The sequence below is a fragment of the Loxodonta africana genome, chromosome 23 (assembly GCF_030014295.1).
Source record: "Loxodonta africana isolate mLoxAfr1 chromosome 23, mLoxAfr1.hap2, whole genome shotgun sequence".
Classification (NCBI taxonomy): Eukaryota; Metazoa; Chordata; class Mammalia; order Proboscidea; family Elephantidae; genus Loxodonta; species Loxodonta africana.
Window position 1 is genome coordinate 39,996,835 of NC_087364.1, and position 18,821 is coordinate 40,015,655.

The 18,821-nt window shown below is 33.9% G+C and overlaps 1 protein-coding gene across 1 annotated transcript in view; it reads right to left on the reverse strand.

Annotated features, from left to right (window-relative positions):
• The window catches only part of SI (sucrase-isomaltase), a 101,183-nt gene that overhangs the window by 18,744 nt on the left and 63,618 nt on the right, over nucleotides 1-18,821 (reverse strand). The window contains exons 28-37 of the mRNA XM_023555539.2: nucleotides 17,450-17,546; nucleotides 17,246-17,358; nucleotides 16,992-17,117; nucleotides 14,717-14,845; nucleotides 13,875-13,985; nucleotides 11,612-11,674; nucleotides 9,749-9,865; nucleotides 7,907-7,994; nucleotides 6,875-7,013; nucleotides 334-467 (exon numbers count right to left, since the gene is read on the reverse strand). Of these exons, the coding sequence (XP_023411307.2) occupies nucleotides 334-467; nucleotides 6,875-7,013; nucleotides 7,907-7,994; nucleotides 9,749-9,865; nucleotides 11,612-11,674; nucleotides 13,875-13,985; nucleotides 14,717-14,845; nucleotides 16,992-17,117; nucleotides 17,246-17,358; nucleotides 17,450-17,546 (1,117 nt within the window). The remainder of the gene's footprint in view (nucleotides 1-333; nucleotides 468-6,874; nucleotides 7,014-7,906; nucleotides 7,995-9,748; nucleotides 9,866-11,611; nucleotides 11,675-13,874; nucleotides 13,986-14,716; nucleotides 14,846-16,991; nucleotides 17,118-17,245; nucleotides 17,359-17,449; nucleotides 17,547-18,821) is intronic.

Consider the following 18,821-nt stretch of genomic DNA (forward strand, 5'->3'; position numbering starts at 1 on the left):
ATTATCTAGAATCTAGAATGTCTATTTCTCTTTCTTATTTGTAGATATTATCTTTTGCAACTCCTGCTTTTTCCAACCAGGAAACTGATATCAAAAGGGGTAAAATTATCTTTTCAAAATAAGCTAAGCTAGCTGGATATCATTAGTTTCTACACATCACCTCTGATCCTGCTTCCTAGCCCACTGCTTCTTCTTGATGCTAGGCTGTCATAAAAGATGCCAAAAGCATAGTTTTGAGGCAGACTTATAAAGTATATGAACAAGCTCCAGTCAAGGTGAATATTTTATAGAAAACTCAAAAGAATAATGATAAAGACTGTGACTGACACATACCAATGATTGATTTGTCCATATTGTCCCACCGTGCATAGTTGTCTCCAAGCCAGTGCCCTAACCATTGTCCAGAAGTAGGATATGTGGAGCGGGAAATAACGATCCCTCTTTTTCCAGTTGCCTTTTTCAATGCACTAATATAGAACAAGAAAGACCAACGAGTTGGTACAAGAGGTATTTCCTTCAAATATTTATACTTACAACAATATCAAAAACAGTGCTTGATTATGGAGTCTATGTTGTCTCACTACAATTAGTTCTTTTAAGTGTGTCTCCACTTGGTATACTATAAGATCCTTGCAGGCATGAATGGCATAATTTTTCCCTTGCAACATTCTTCAGAGTGACATGCAAATATTAAATGAACTCTATTTGTTCAGGTCCCTGGGTGGTATAAATGGTTTGCACTCAATAACGAACGTAAGAAGTACTGTGGAAAAAAGGCCTGACAATATGCTTCTGTAAAGTTTAAAGCCAAGAAAGCTCTATGGAACAGTTCCACTCTGTAACACATGGGAGTCACCATGATTAACAGCCACATGCTTAACCACTGCCCTATCAGGGCTCCAGTAATTTCTCTGCACATTTTCTGTCAGCTACTAATCTTAAAGCTGGGGTTAGAACCCAGTCCATGGTGTAACAGAAGAAAGGCCTAGTGATCCGGTTCCATAAAGATTACAGCCAAGAAAGCTCTATGGAGCTCAGTTCTACTCTGTAACACATGGGGTCACCCTGAGTTGGAAAAAACTAAAGGGCAAAAGGTTTGATTTGGTTGAGATAAAGTCTGTAAACATATAATGAATATATTTAATCTCTGTAGTTTTCTGAAAGTTCAACTCTTTTTTTGTAACTGAAAATAATTAAAACATGCAAAGCCTATATAACTCAATTTTTAAAACTGATGAATCTAGATAACTTAAATGCCAAATGTAATTAAATCTTTTATTTAAATAAATAAACAAACAGGAACAAATTTAAACTATTAAATAAATGTGCATTGGTCTTACACCAAATGATATTCTGTAGAAGAGTGTTCTGGTTCCTTCTTCATAATTTCATCTAAGAGTGGAAAAGCCATTGCCGTCCAGTCAATTCCAACTCATAGCAACTTTATAGAATAGAGTAGAACTGCCTGATAGGATTTCCAAGCAGCAGCTGGAAGATTGGGACTGTCAGTGTTTTGGTAAGCAGCTAAGCTCTTAACCACTGCACCACCAGGGCTCCTTATGAGTGGAAATGAAGCTTAACATTCTTACATACTGTTGTATATCAACTATTCAAAAATTAACCAAATCTTTCTTGAACATATTTATGAAACTTTGACAGTGACACTGGAAGAATAATTGGTTCATTAAATTTACTAAATTTATTAAACATCCACAATGTGTCAGAAACCATGCTAGGCTCAGTAATGCATTCCAGAATTTTAATTTATACCCTCTGTTTTCCTTAAACTATATACTTTCATCTTAAAACACATATAATTTTGCCAATACAATCATCAGTAAATTCTTGATATTTTTTGATCTTTTAATAACTATAGATTTATGTTAAAGTGAGATTGTTGTTGTTGGGAGCCATCTAGTCTGTTCCGACTCATATCTAGGTGCAACAGTAGAAAACCTAGTCCTGTGCCATCCTTACAATTGTTGCTATGTTTGAGCCCACTGTTGTAGCCATTATATCAATCCATCTTACAGAGGGTCTACATCTTTTTTGTTGACCCTCCACCATACCAAACATATTGTCCTTCTCCAGGAACTGATCCCTCCTCATAACATATCCAAAGTATGTAAGATGAAGTCTGGCCACCCTTGCTTCCAAGTGGTACTCTGGCTGTATTTCTTTCAAAACAGAACTGTTTGTTATTCTAGCAGTCCACGGTATGTTCAATATTCTTCTCCAATACCATAATTCAAAGGTATCAATTCTTCTTCTGTCTTCTTTATTCATTTTTCAGCTTTCATATGCATGTGTAGCAATTGAAAATACCATGGCTTGGGTCAGGAACACCTTAGTACTCAAGGTGACATCTTTGCTTTTTAACACTTCAAAGAGGTCTTTTGAGGCAGTTTGCCCAATGCAAAACGTCCTTTGATTTCTTGACTCTTGCTTCCATGGGTGTTGATTTTGTACCCAAGTAAAATAAAATTCTTGACAACTTCAATATTTTCTTCATTTGTCATGATGTTGCTTATTGGTCCGGTTGTCAGGATTTTTGTTTTTTTATGTTTAAGTGTAATCCATTCCAAAGGCTGTGGCCTTTGATCTTCTTCCATAAGTGCTTCTAGTCCTCTTCACTTTCAGCAAGCAAGGTTGTGTCATCAGTATATAGCGGGTTGTTAAGGAGCCTTCCTCCAGTCTTGATGCCACATTTTTCTTTATATAGTCCAGTTTCTCGGTATACAGATTGAATAAGTATGATGAAAGGATACAACCCTGATGCACACCTTTCCTGATTTTAAATCACACAGTTTCCCTTTGTTCTGCTAAAATGACAGTCTCTAGTCTATGTACAGGTTCCTCATGGGCACAATTAAGTGTTCTGGAACTTCCATTCTTCACAATATTATCCATAATTTGTTATCCACACAGTCAAATGCTTTTATATAGTCAATAAAACACAGGTAAACATCTTTCTGGTAGTCTGCTTTCAGCCAAGATCCATCCGACATCAGCAATGATACGCCCTCTTTGGAATCCAGTTTGAATTTCTGGAAGCTCCCTGTCATTTTACTGCTGCAATTGTTTTTGAGTTATCTCCAGCAAAATTATACTTGTGTCTGATATTAATGATATTGTTTGAAAATTTCCACATTCCGTTGGATCACCTTTCTTTGGAATGGACACAAACATGAATCTCTTCCATTTGGTTGGCAAGGTAGCTGTCTTCCAAATTTCTTAGCATAGATGAGTGAGCAACTTCAGTATGGCATCCGTTTATTGAACCATCTCACTCAATTGGAATTCCATCTATTCCTGAAGCCTTGTTTTTTGCCAATGTCTTCAGTGCACCTTGCACTTCCTCATTCAGTTCTATCAGTTCTTGATCATATGCTACCTCCTGCAATGGTTGAACGTCAATCAATTCTTTTTTGGTAAGTGACCCTGTGTATTTTTTCCATCTTCTTTTGTTGCTTCCAGCAACTTCCAATATTTTGCCCATAAAAAAAAAAAAAAAACCAAACCCAGTGCCATTGAGTCGATTCCAACTCATAGCAACCCTATAGGACAGAGTAGAACTGCCCCATAGAGTTTCCAAGGAGAGCCTGGTGGATTTGAACTGCCGACCCTTTGGTTAGCAGCGGTGGCACTTAACCACTATGCCACCAGGGTTTGCCTAATAAAATCCTTCAAAATTGCTACTGAGGGCTTGAATTTTTTCCTTCAGTTCTTTCAGCTTGAGAAATGCCTAGCATGTTCTTCCCTTTGGATTTTCTAACTTCATTTCTTTGCATATTTCATTATAAGACTTTACTTTGTCTCCTCGGGCCACCCTTTGTAATCTTCTGTTTAGCTCTTTTACTTCATCATTTCTTCCACTTGATTTAGCTACTTGACATTCAAAAGCAAGTTTCAGAGTTGCTTCTGACACCCATTTTGGTCTTTTCTTTCTTTCCTGTCTTTTTAATTACCTTTTGCTTTCTTCCTGTATTATGTCTTTGATGCCGTCCCATAACTGGTCTTGTCATTATTTTTCAGTGCATCAAATCTATTCTTAAGATGGTCTCCAAATTCAGGCGGAATATACTCAAGGTTGTATTTTGGTTCTTTTGGACTTATTTTACTTTTCTTCAGCTTCAGCTTGAACTTGGATAGGAACAATTCATGGTCTGTTTCTCAGTCAGCTCCTGGCTTTGTTCTGATATTGAGCTTTTCAATCATCTCTTTCCACAGATGTAGTCTATTTGATTTCTGTGTTTTCCTTCTGGTGCGACCCATTTATATAGTTGCTGTTCATGGTGATGAAAAAGGGCATTTGCAATGAAGATGTCTTTGGTCTTGCCAAATTCTATCATGAGATCTCTGGTGTCATTTCTATCACCATGCCATATTTTCCAATTACTAATCCATCTTCTTTCTTTCCAACTTTCACATTCCAATCACGGTAATTGCCAATGCATCTTGATTGCACATGTCATCAATTTCAAACTGCAGAAGTTAGTAAAAATCTTAAATTTCCTCATTGTTGGCATTAGTGGCTGGTGAGTAAATTTGAATAACAGTCCTATTAACTGGTTTTCCTTGTAAGTGTAGGGTTATTATCCTATAATTGTCAGTGTTATACTTCAGGATAGATCTTGAAATGTTCTTTTTGATAATGAATACAAGGCCATTCCTCTTCATTTCATAATTCCATGCATAGTAGACCATAGGACTATATGGTTCAAAATGGCTATTTCAGCTCACTAGTACCTAGGATATCAATCTTTGTGTTCCATTTCATTTTTGACAACTTCCAATTTTCCTAGGTTCATACTTTGTACATTCCACTTTCTGATTAGTAACAGATGTTTGCAGCTGTTTCTTCTCATTTTGAGTTATGTTACATCAGTAAATGAAGGTCCCACAAGCTTTGCTTCATCCACGTCATTAAGGTCGACTCTAATTTGAGGAGGCAGCTCTTCCCCTATTGTACTTTGAATGTTTTCCAACCTGAGGGGCTCATTTTCTGGCAGTATATCAGAAAATGTTCAGCTGCTATTTATAACTCTTTCACTGGTCAATTTTTTCAGGTCCTTGTTCCTAGTATTTCTTAGGCAGTTCCACTTAAACATGTCCCCCATGGGTGACCCTAATGGTATTTAAAATATCAGTTGCATAGCTTCCAGCATCAGACCAACACGCAAGCCACCACTATGACAAACTGACAGATGTGTGGGGAAAATGAGGTTAGCTGAGAATAATTTTGTCCCAATGTTATGTTCCACTGAATTTAATTGAAAGTAAATTTTGTCCCAATAAAAAAGGAGTTTTGAATACAAGTTAACTCACTGCAAAGTGTGAAATTTCCTAGTAGTTATACATGACTTTATTGTCCCTACTTCAGGATTCAATGAACAAGTCAGTGGTCAGATTCATGTAATGATTTCTTGATTAATTCACCAAAGATTTATTGAGTGCTTATTCTAGGATGAGTAAGAATTGGGTATTGAAATAGACAAACTTTTGTAAGTGAAAATTTTTATCCATTCATTTTATTTAAAAATGTTTTTCAGTCTTTTACCAACTTTTTCATATGATAGACTGGTGGTTTTCAATTCTGGCTGCTCATTAGAATATCTTGTGTTTTTTTAAAAATCCAGAAGCTTATGCTAGATTCCAGACCAATGAAATCAGCAGTTATTAAAAGTCCCCAGGTGATTACAGCTTTTAGTCAAGAGCCAGTGATCTAGAGCTGCTACACTGTCTAATATGATGGCCAGTAGCTATAAGGGACTAATTAAATTTAAATTGCACTTTATTAAAATTAAATAGAATATTCACATTTTTTTCCCTGAGTCACACTAGCCATTTGGTTAATAACTACATACGGCTAAAAAATGGCTAGTAGGTACCATATTGGACAGCCCAGAATATTTTGGAACATTTTTATCATTGCAGAAACTTTTATTAGATGGTGCTGATAAAGGCTTGAGACTTGAAGAATGATCTGTATTTCGTCAGCAGCAGTCTCACATGTTATTGTCATTGTTAGGCGCCGTTTAGTCAGTTCTGACTCATAGCGACCCTATGTACAACAGAACAAAACGCTGCCTGGTCCTGAGCCAACCTCACAATGGTTGTCATGCTTGAGCCCATTGTTGTACCCATTGCGTCAATCCATCTCATGACCCTCTGCTTCACCAAGCATGACGATTTTCTCCAGGGACTGGTCCCTCCTGACAACATGTTCAAAGCACATGAGACCTAGTCTCACCATCTTTGCTTCTCAGGAGCATTCTGGCTATATTTCTTCCAAGATGGATTTGTTCATTCTTTTGGCAGGTATATATTCCATGGTATGTTGTTTTTTGTTTTGTTTTGTTCGTTTTAGCCTCACATGGAAAGCTTGTTACAAATGCAGATGACTTAGATGAAGCTTAAAGTTTGAGAAGCTCAAGACAATTCATGGATGCTCTAATTTGCTCATAATTAACTTTAATAATGTATTTAGTCAAGCTTCAATGTCTTAAAGACATCGAATTACATGTTATTTCCTCATGTATATACTTATTCATTCAACACTATTAACTGAGCACCTACCATTTGTCATGCACTGAGTAAACTGAGGGGAACAAAATAAACATGGCCCAGAATTCCTAGATACAAATTAAGAAGGAGAACGACAAAAATATAAACAGGAAATATATATAGGTAGATAGATAAGGAAATAAATACTTAGATAAATAAAATTATTGTAAGCACTATGAAAGAATATAATACAGAGAACAACTGAGAAGGAATCCTGCAGGAAAAGACTCTTAAAGGAGATAACATTAAATCTAAGATCTGAAGGACAAGAAGGAGCAAGGAGATAAAAATTATGAACATTACTTACTCATAAGTGGGTTTTGCTTGTGACCATCCATACAGATTGTGAACATCATAATGCAAAACTGATGATCCGTCACTAAGAATCTGCTCAGTTTCCATACACATAGTTCTGAAATGTAATCCATCAGTTCTTTTTGTGAGTTCTGAGGAGAATTAACAACAAAAAAATATATATATATCATAAACAGCCCTATATTGAAATGTGTATATATACATATATATACATTGCAAAGATAGAAAGTTATTTTCAAATAATTCTTAATTTTTTACCATTTGTACACTTTGTCTATGATAATTATAAATGAAAAAACTAGTCTGCAATTGTAACTAGTGAAAAATATTAGACAAATTTATATTCAGTTATAAACATATTACTAACAAACACAAATTAATAAAAAAAAAACTTGAAAATACTTCTAAATGTCCACCTTCTTATGCATTTGGATGGAAACTTCTGATTAAGTAGATATCTAATAAAAAATTCATTTGGCGACTAAAAATTTTTTTTTTAAGAGCCAGGTAAATGCAATGACCCTATCTTTGATGACTATTTTTTTTAGTTTAAGATGCCTTTTGAAAAGAACTTTGCCATCACCTTAGATATTAATACAGTTCATAAATTTACTGTCTACACAGAAGAATGAGGATGAGTGCTGAAGTACTGGCCCTTTTGCTCCTAGGTCAGGGACTCGCAGAGAAATATTGTTATTATTCTTTCAGTTTACTTCAGTTTAAAAAATAAAACAAAACTTTGAGAATTGTTTTTAAAATCTTGAAGAGTATTTAGAATTTCATATCTGGGAAGGTTTTTTAGAAAGCCAAAGTTACAGTTTTCAAACAAATTTAGAAATGTACTTATATAGGTAAAACAAAGTTCTTGACTTTTCTTCTTAAAGTAGTGTTAAATAATATTGGTAGTAAGTGTTGGGTATGTTTGTGGATTAGTAATAAGAATTCAGAATATAAATCCCATCCCCTAAATCTTTAGTATGTATACAACCTAACGAAGAAATAACATAAAGGGCATAGCAATAACCTGGGAAATAAGGTGGGTAATTTAGCTCTATATTTCTGCATTCATTAGTAGTTGTTCCATTTACAAAACTTGATGGTTCATTCATATCCTTAAAAAGAGAGAAAGAGAAAAGGTAAGCATTAAAAAAAATTCAGAACCTATATTCTGGAAAACAAACAAAAACTAATTCAGAGAACAAATACATTAAGGCAGCTTACTTGAATAACAGTACATTTACTCACTATTCTAAAAACCAAAACTATAAGGACGCTCAATGATACTAAAGAATTTAGTTTAGTGTTCCTTAACTATTTTTACAATCCATGCTTCCTTCTGAGAAACATAAGATGTCCTATTTTTCTCTGAGATGTGAATTTTACATATAAAAATGAGCTGTTTTTATGTATCCCAAACATAAAATCAAGTTATAATAGTGTAAGCTTTATATTCTTTTCTACATTGGTTACAGAATTTGTTTATTTTTTGATCATCATAATCTTTCTCTCTAAAGATTTTAATTTTAGACCACTTTTTCCTATGCAGCTGTGAAGAAAAATAAAGGACATAACTATATCTGAGAAAATACTGCATGTTTTCTTATACTTCTACCACACTACCACCTTCCTTTCCACCCATGCACCTAAGAATGGTATCAGTTATTTTTATTTTTAAAACCACAAGATATAAAAAAAAGTTAGTATAAATACAGAACACTTCAAAGAAGAGCTCTATTGAGCACACATTTCAGGATATCTGTGGCCATATTGAAGGGGCCAGCATTTAAACATATAAATTAGCTACCATTAAACATAAATGCCTCTAAATGGAAAGAGGTTCAGTTCTCTGTATCTGGATATCATTCTCAGGGGCACACTTAGTATAACCCCTTAAAGTGTGTAAACATGTATATCAAGCAGACCTATAAAAAATATATATATATATATGTCCCAATAATTTAAAAAACCTATGACTTACTCAATTTTATATTCTCAAGGCTTGCACTTAGGAGCATACCAATGGGGGCTTCTTTGATTAACAAATAAATAAATGAATGATTGTTGTTAGATGCCATCGAGACAGCCCCTGACTCATAGCAACCCCATATGTTACAGACTATGAGGCTTTCCTGGTTGTAATCTTTACAAAAGCAAACCACAGGCCTTTCTTCCTGGGAGTTGCTGGGTGGGTTCAAACAGCCGCCCTTTCTGTAAGCAGCTGACCTCAAACCGGTTGTGCCACCCAGGCTCTATGTTGAAAAACCAACAGAGTAAAAAATGCCACTTCCAATACCTAGAGATAAATTATGTAAAATATTCTATATTAAATATTTTATTGGGGGAAAAAGGGGGTCTTTTATGCTATTTTAAAATTATATTATGAAGAATCTTACTGCCAAAACTTTAAAGTTTCACCTAGAAGAAGGAGAGTGTTTGGAATATTTCTTTGCTAAGTTTGTAAGAGATTATGATTTCTTACACAAAAGATTAAACAGTTGTATGAGTGTGGGGATTTATTCCTATATTGAATGGAAATAAATGTTTATAGGTACTTATGAATAGCTAGAAAAAGTGGTTATTCAGTTCCTTGGTCAAGTGAGAAATGTCCAGGAAGTAACACCTATGTACATAAATTGAGTTGTTAATGTATTTCAGCAGTCCTTTGCATAAGAAAGTTCTATGGGAAAAAGAGTGGGCTAATTTTCACAAAGAATACCTTGTAGACATTATTATAGCCTGCTATAGGGTGGCTTTGAGTCAGAATTGACTCAACGGCAACAGGTTTGGTTTTTGGGTTTAGTAATGGTTTTGCCTAATCAATACACAATAAATAACTTAAAACATAAATTTGATAGAGCTTACTTACAATCCACAAGCCATCAAACTTCATTTGGTCATTGTAGAAATCTATAATTTCCCTTGCCCACCACTCTGCTGTGGAATTCCTGAAGAAATCTGGAAAAGCGACATGAGCTCTGGAAGCCTGTAAAAACAAAATTCAGACCCATGTACTGAATTTGATAAGAGAGATCATCTAGATCTATATCAGAAAATTATCTGGCAGATTCACAAATTGTGCAGTAGTGACAATGAAGGCAACCTTAATTACATGAATATATGTGATTTTTCTCTAGTCACCCAGTTTCTGTGGAAAAGAAAAGAGAGAGACAAGATACAGACACAGATGGAGTGAGAACAGTGCAATCTGGGGTCCTAGGTAGAAAACAAAGAAACAATTTCAAAGCACACAGGGATATAATTTCAGTCCTTCTTAAAGAGATAGGAAAGTTTTGTCTCTGTATTGGTAGAGCCTTACTCTGAAGGTTTACCCTTGTGGGGTTTAGGGGAAGCTTATAGTTTTTTTTTTTTTTTATTTAGCCTGCTTCTCTGATGAAACTGAGTTTACTCAGTGAACCAATGAAATGTTCTATCATCTCCACAAACCTTTTCTTTCTCTCTTACATCTAACCCACCACCCAATCAGAGAAGAGGTGTTTTAATACTCCTTTCCCTACGAAGAAAATTCCCTACTTGCCAGTCTATGAATAGAAATTCCAAGATCAGAGTCACTGTACATTAGCATGGGATTGACCTTGTTCAACTAAATCAAACGGCAATGCCTAAAATTGTGGCATCACCTGACTACTTTCCTTCAGACTTTAAGATTATGCAGTAACTTCCAGAACAGTCTCCTTTGTGAACAAGATATGATGTGCAAAGGGAAACCATAAACAATATAGAGATTTACAAACCATGGGATCGCGGGTTGTTTTCGATTTGAAAGAGACTTAATTTTATCATCTTCATGAATAATTACACTTTACTTAAAAGGAAAGGAGGCTTGCACGGTTACACTGAACAACTATTTTCTGTGCTAGGACCTCCCACAGATTACAGGAGAATTAATAATGAAGGCAACACCACACTTTATTTACACTTCCACTTTTTTGTTCTTTCCATAATTTATTCATTTGTTTATTTTATTCTTTTATGTGGCCGCTTTTATCGCTTTAACCTAAATCATTGGTTTTATCCAGAGAATTGATCAGGTATGTCTGATTAAAAACCCTTTATACCTTTTGTGGAAGAGGATTCCAAAGGACTCTATATAAGTCATTGCAAATTGAAGCTGCCTGAAACACCTATATGGAGAGGCCATACGTTCCCCTTCAGTGCTACCACCACTACCCAAGTGCAGTGCGTAGACCTCAAATCAAGATAAAACTTTGCCTTTTCCCTCAACAACATGGTTCAGTTTTACTTTTAGTCTATTTTAAAAATGATTTGGTTAGTTTTAAATAAGTAGGATCCCTAATTTTTCACACTTACTTGAACTTGGGTTGGAAGAACCAGGTTCACATATGTCATCCACACATTGAATTTATATTTTGAATTAGGCATCCATCATATAGCAGGTTATATAATCTCTCTGAACATACATTTCTTTTTCTATTTAATGATTTTTTGATACAATTAAAATAAAGTTTTTTGGATCAAATGAAATAAGTATAAAATTACTTAGTAGAATAACTGACAAATTTTGTTTTGATATTCAGGAAAAATTAAGTAAATTTGATCTAAATATGCTCTAGTATAGGATACTAGAAAATAAGCCTTCTATTTTTTTAAGGAAAGTATTAGTCAATTGAATTATTAGTCAAAATAAATAATTGCTGAATCCAATTGCTTAATTTCCTTCTATTATAGAGCTAATCAATGTAAAACTTACGTTAACAGCTTCATCTTCAGTTAGACTTTCATCTATTGTAATATTGGGCAGGTCTGGCCAAACCTACAAAGAGAAGAAAAAAATGGGACAAGAGATCAAAATAAATTCAGTATGATATGACTATGATGTTAAGGAAGTATAATAGGGTTTTTAAGGCATGTTATAGATTCAAAATGCCCAATTCAATAATTCCTTTCATTATTTTTTTGTTTCAGAGTGTTATTTGGTCTGTGTCTCCTTTGTAAACTATTCCATTTTACATATTAGTATACTCTTTAATATGGCAATTAAGAAAAAATATTTCCGACTTTTATGCTAGGTGGGGATTTTGAAAACAATACATGTAACAAAAATGTCTGGGTAAGAATTAATATAAAAAAAGGATATACTAAATTTAATTTAATGTGACATTTTAAAACTGTTTTTATAATTGTTCCAGATTAAAAACTAAAATCAACAAATAGTTTCTTTAAAAGGAGTTAAAGAATTGATTTAGATGATGTCATGTTGAGGCATGTATCTCCTTGTTTTTCACAGTTAGTACCAACCTCCTCCCTTACCTCCCAATGTTTTCTTCTACCCCAATCACAAACACAAAAACGGAGCCCAAATTCCGCCATTCTGAAAGTCATAGGAATTTGAATCTATGATGTAGAAGTTAGAAATTCCCTTATTAAAAACTAATTCCCTAAATAATTAGTTATAAGGAATCAATTAGTGATAAGGACCAATGTCCTAAGTTGAAAGAAACAGGGTAGAAAGCTGAGAAAATGTATAGGAATGTGGGCTGAGGAGGAAGTTGGAAAGGAAATGAATCACCCTGTATGGGCAGTATGTCATACTCTTTACTGTAATTTTCTTAAAATATTAAAACTTCAATAATTTCTCCATTTAAAAAAAACCTCATTACCATCAAGTCAATTCTGACTCATAGTGACCCTACAGGATGGAGTAAAACTGTCCCATAAGGTTTCCAAGGAGCAGCTGGTGGATTCAAACTGCCAAGCTTTTGGTAACAGCCATAGCTTTTAATCACTTCACCACCAGGGCTCCAATTTCTCCATAAAACCAAAAACACCAAACTTGTTGCCTTCTAGTCAATACCGACAGAGTAGAACTGCCTCATAGGGTTTCCAAGGAGCACCTGGTGGATTCGAACTGCCGACCTTTTGGTTAGCAGTTGTAGCTCTTAATCACTGTGCCACCAGGGCTCCAATTTCTCCATAGGATTTCTTAAATTTTATTCTTAACTCTTTATTTTGAAATATTTTTAGACTTAGAGAAAGCTATGAAAACTCTACCTAATGTTGGTGTATACATTTTACCCAGTTTCCCCTACTGTTAACATCTTACATGATCAATTACCAAAATAAAGAAATTAGCATTCATACATCATTAATAATTAATTTACATATCATATTTTATTTTCACAAGTTTTATCACTACTGTCCTATTTTTGGTCCAAGATCCAATCAAGGGTCCCACATTGTACCAAATTATATTTTCTCTTATGGGATTTTTTAAAAACTCTAGTTATGATCATTAACATTTTTATTTTGATTGTTTTATATGAAAGTAAAATTAGGGTATTTTCTTTAATATATTTATATATGCAAGTCTGAATAAACCCAAAACCAAACCAAACCCACTGCCATTGAGTCAATTCCGACTCATAGCTACCCTATAGGACAGAGTAGAACTGCCCTATAGAGTTTCTAAAGAGTGCCTGGTGGATTCAAATTGCCACCCTTTTGGCTAGCAGCCATAGCTCCTAACCAGTATGCAACCAGGTCTGAAAGGTATTGCTTATATGAAATATGGTGAATTATACTCTTTGTTCAAGTCAGGAATAGCTAAGAAAAAAACATTATTGCTTTTATCGATGAGATGTTTCTAACAGAAATACAAACATTTAAATTTTCCTTATAGTAAAGAAAAATGTGTAGCCATCTCAATAATGGCAGTTTTATAATAAAACTCAAAAAAGAAATCAAGAAATTCAATAGAAGAGAATTTAAAGTTGAAACAGTATGTGAGCATTTAACTTATGTTAATTCTTTCTTTGTTTCTAATAATTTGGATTGAACTCAAGTAGTATATACTATTTAATTTACTAGGAGGTAACTCATTACATTTCTTACGATATATCTATTTCCATCTGAATGTAGTTTGTTAATAGTATTTTAATTAAATAGAAACTTTCAATGAAATAACATTTCTAAACTTATTTTATCATGAAATATTCAAGGCATGAATTTAGTACCTTTGCCCAACAAATATCACTGGTGTTAGGCCATTTGACAAAGACATCTTTCTCCTGTCCTCTTTCGAATGCTGGGTAAGGCTCTGTTTCATTTCCAGAAATTGCTGGATCCTAAAATTGAAACAAAATACAAACCATGTAAATATGAAACAAAATTACAGCCACCAGGGTAGTCATCATGAAACACCATGATTTTTCATTATTAAATTTCATAATTTATGCTTTCACATAGACTGACAAATTGCATGAAAATCAATGTTTTTGTTAGATTTCTTCTAGATTTCTTGTGGAAGCAAATTCTAAGGACTTATGAAAATACATGAACTATGATTTCAAGCAAGATTACTAGAGTTGTTTGTTTTGTTTTCACTTGTTCAGTGAGGTTTCTTCCTGCCTGCTTCCTTTAAGTTATTGATAAAATATTTTCTCCATTCCATCATTAACTTAAAGGCAATTTTTTAAATATGACAAGCATAAGAAGCAATGCCAGAGAATGATTTGAGAATTGCATAGGAATAGAAAATCCACCAATAGTTGGTGATGACATCTATAAATTGAAGACAGTTTACAGGCAGCTTGGATGATTAATAGAGAACATCTTGGCTTTGATTCACCATCTTTTGGCTTAGATTTGCAGGGATATACCTAAAGTACAAAGATAGCTTGTGGCTGCCTACATAAAAAGAATAAGCATTAAAGACAAAAAAAAGTTTTAGATTTGGGAGTAGGATACAGAGTTATATACTTTATATTTCAAAACACCTTTTTTCTCTCATTCTAGTATAAAGATCTGAATGAAACCAAAATAACAAGACAGATAAAATGTAAATACAACTACTGACCAGGATAATAATGTATCTCATTCCTTCTCCTCTTATTTTGTCAACAAACTGAGGAAGGTCGCGGAAGTCATCGCCAATTGTAAAGTCTAGTTGCCTTTCCATGTAATCGATGTCTGTGTATTGTACATCCTGAAATACGTAAGAATTATGGCAGTGAGGTAAGAATCACAAAATAGTGACTGTATCACATTCTTTTGTAATTACAAATGTTATAGCAATATTGTCTCTTCACTTGATCCTAAAGAGTTAATCAAATGATGTGGTGTTCAAGGAATAAAAGTAGCATGTAAAACACACAAGACATTCTAAGAACAAGTTCACATAAATGTTCTGTTTTGCCAATATTTCATTTTGTAAGTTTGATCTAGAAGTAAAAATTCTTCCAAATCAGTGCATTTAGTTAAGTAATTTCCAAAAGACACAGGAGCAAAGTGATTTACATTCCTATGAAATCACGTTAAATGGCAAATTGTAATTTTGTACCCTGTAGAGGTGTTTTTTTTAGAGGTGTTGCTGTATTTCTGGGAACAATAAAGCAAAAATGGGATAATTACAGATTATTAGCAATATTGGCAAAAGGGAAAAATTAATTATTAGTAAATTCATCAATTGTTGTCAGATACTTTTTGTATTAGCCACCAAAATATGCTTGGAATAACAGCCCAAGATTAAATAAGTGAAGTATTGATTACAGATAAAAAAAAAAAAGAAAACTGAACCTGTTGCAATGGAGTCGATTCTGACTCATAGTGATCCTACAGGTCCCTATAAGTAGAACTGCCCCATATGGTTTCCAAAGAGTGGCTGGTGGATTCAAACTGCTGATCTTTTGGTTAGCAGCCAAGCTCTTAATCACTGTGCCTACAGGGTTCCTTGGTTACAGATAAATATTTAAAATATATTTAAACTGACATATGTTTGAACTTTATCATGAAATCTTTAATTTAGGACTAAATAAAAATCTGTCAACTATTTTCTGTTGACAGACATTAGCTCAATTTCTTCTTTACATGTTACAAAAATATGGATAATATATTGTTGTTGTTGTTTGCCATCAAGTCGATTTCAACTCATGGTGACCCTATATGACGGAGTAAAACTGCCCCACAGAGTTTTCTTGGCTGTAATCCTTATGGAAGCCGATCTCCGGGTCTTTTTCCAATGGTGCCTCTGGGTGGGTTCAGACTTTTCACTTAGCAGTTGAGTGCTTAACCATTGTGCCGTCAGGGCTCCTTAGGGCTGATATTGTGGACCATAATAATAAGAAACCTTCCTTTTATCATAAATTTCTATTTGCACATTTTTACATCATCAAACTACACAATTAATTCTTCCCATAATAATAAATTCACAAAGAATATTATATTATATTACTAGTAAAGTTGTGTTCTAGTGAGATCCTTCTGATTTATTTTAGAATGACTTCCTATATATCAAGCATTCTAGGCTTCCATATTTAAGTATTACAGGAGTTCCTGGTATTCCTTAATCTTGCTAAAAACTAAAACTAATATACAGGGACTGATTTTTTGTAGATGCTTATGAGTATTTAGTCTCCTGAGCATTGAGAGGAAAAGATACTGCGTAATTTCTTTCATTCTGCATTCTAGCGTTGCAACTTATCATTATTGTTGGTGGTGTTTGGTGCAGTCAATTTGATTTTGACTCAGAGATCCCATGTGACAGAGTAGAAGTGCTCCACAGGGTTTTCTAGGCTGTAATATTTACTGGAGCAGATTGCCAGGTCTCCAAGCCTCTCCCCTAGCTGCTGGGTGGGATCAAACCACAACATTTCTGTTAGCAGCCAAATGTTTAACATTGTGCCACCAGAAATCCTTACAACTATTATCTATTCCAGGGCAAAATCATCCAGTTTCACTTCCAACTCCTTCTCTGTAATTTGACACATCAACTGATGAAATTGATTCCTGTGGACTGTTAACACTAATCTAAAAAGAACAGGCATGCAGAATGTGTAATTCCTTATGCAAACAAAGTTTATGAGAGAAAGTAAGTGTACAGTGACTTGTTTAGCATTACTCTGCTCATGGAACTGAGCAGAAAGAAGAAAAAGGAAGAATATTATTCCTTCACCAATCTGATAAAACCATTTTATAATGACTTCCTAACCAATTCATGAGTGGTATTAAAAACAGACAAGCACTGATTATTACCAATTACTTAAAATAATTTTGAAGTACGTAAGTGTTTAATTATTATATTCTGCTTTTATAAATGGTATACTTAACATAGTCTTAAAAACAGATATACATACATAAGGGATCTGGGCAGCTATCATGTCATTATATACTTGCTCAACCTCTGAAGTATTTCTGTACCCATAACGACACAGTTGGAATCCCAAAGCCCAGTAAGCTGGCATGACTGGTCGGCCAATTACCTTAAAAAAAAAAAGAAAAAGAATTTTGTTATTTATGAGCTAAGAGAATTATTATATTATACTATACTGTACTGTACTATATTATATTATATATTAAACTTCTTTTTTAAAGAAATGTGCAATCATACTTCGTGGTATTGCTTTGTTGCAACTTCTGGAGTTGGGCCCAAAAACATGTAAAAGTCCAAGATTCCTCCAAGTATGCGGTAAGTTAGAGCAGGAGTTGGCTGAAATGTAACATCTGGAAATCCAAAATATGATTACATTTTATGTATGAGACATTCATTTATTTAAAAAACTGCATAAAATATGAGCAACTCAGCAAGTTTTACCCATTGCATTGCTGTTGAGTAGGAGAACGCCATGAGCATTGCCCTCTTCTTCCAGCGCCATGTAATAGGGATGAAATCCGTAGGAATTAAGTTTATACTGAAATAAACAAAGTTTGAAACATAATATATATTTAAATAATAATATGTGCATGTAGTCATTTTTAAATTCATTACAATATTGAATCTCAGATTTTCAATGTTCTTCTTTGCTCTAACTATTTGTAAATTGAAATAATTTCCCTTAGCAAATCATTTTTCTACTGTTTGAATTTTGAATGCCACATTCACTGATGAAAAATGCTGTTGGTATTAGATTACCGTTTTCTTTTTCACATGGCCCATGTCTTAATTCCTTTATAAATTCAAACTTCTTTTTCAAAAATAAAATGTCCTAGAAATGATTAAGGTAGTAGAAGTACTCCCACTACACATAAAATCACATCGTAAGTTTATATATTTTATTTTGTAAAGCTCTTAATTTCATCATCAGCTACATCATCGTTTTTCAAAGTAGAAAACTTATGCTCCAAGCCCTGAAATGAATGGCCTACTGAAGATCATTGAACTGATGATGATGACCCCAAAACAAACTGACACCTTTTAGCCCACATCTCAGTTCCAGTTATTGATTAGCATGTAAAAGAAATTTTATGTATTGAAAATTAAGGTTATTTTAACTTAATAATAACAATATTAATTTTAAGTAAATTTTGATAAAATATATTCTTTCACCTTGGTGTAAATGAAAAAGAGCCTTCAGTAATCTAAATTTGAACTACCCATTGCCATGGAGTTGATTCCAACCCATATCGACCTGGTAGGACAAAGTAGAACTGCCCCATACGGTGTCCAAGGAGTGCCCGGTGGATTTGAACTGCCAACCTTCTGGTTAGCAGCTGTAGCACTTAACCACTATGCCACCAGGGTTTCCAAATTTGAACTAGTATGATAAGAAAAAAAAAGTTGTTTGAGCACCTAACAAAAAAAATGGTTGTAATAGTACACACTTTGATAATCTTCTATCGAGTATATCCTTTATGTACACATCACATGTACAAAATGGAAATAAGCTAGTTTTTTTTTTTAAAGGTACTTTTACAAGATATGTTTGAAATAATTATGGTTAATATTGTTTGTTATACAGTACATTAAATATTCATGAAATATGTTCTATTATCAAGACAAAACCTTGGGCAACGTGTCATGCACATATAAAAACATTTTCTAAAGATGTAAGTAGCAGTGTGGCTGCATAAAAATGCAGGACCACAGCTGAGGGTGAGAAAGGACAAAGTTAGCATCAAATCATTACCTAAGAAGGTGAGAAAATTTCAAGAAGAACCCTAGACATTTATTTTCTGAATGCTCAGAC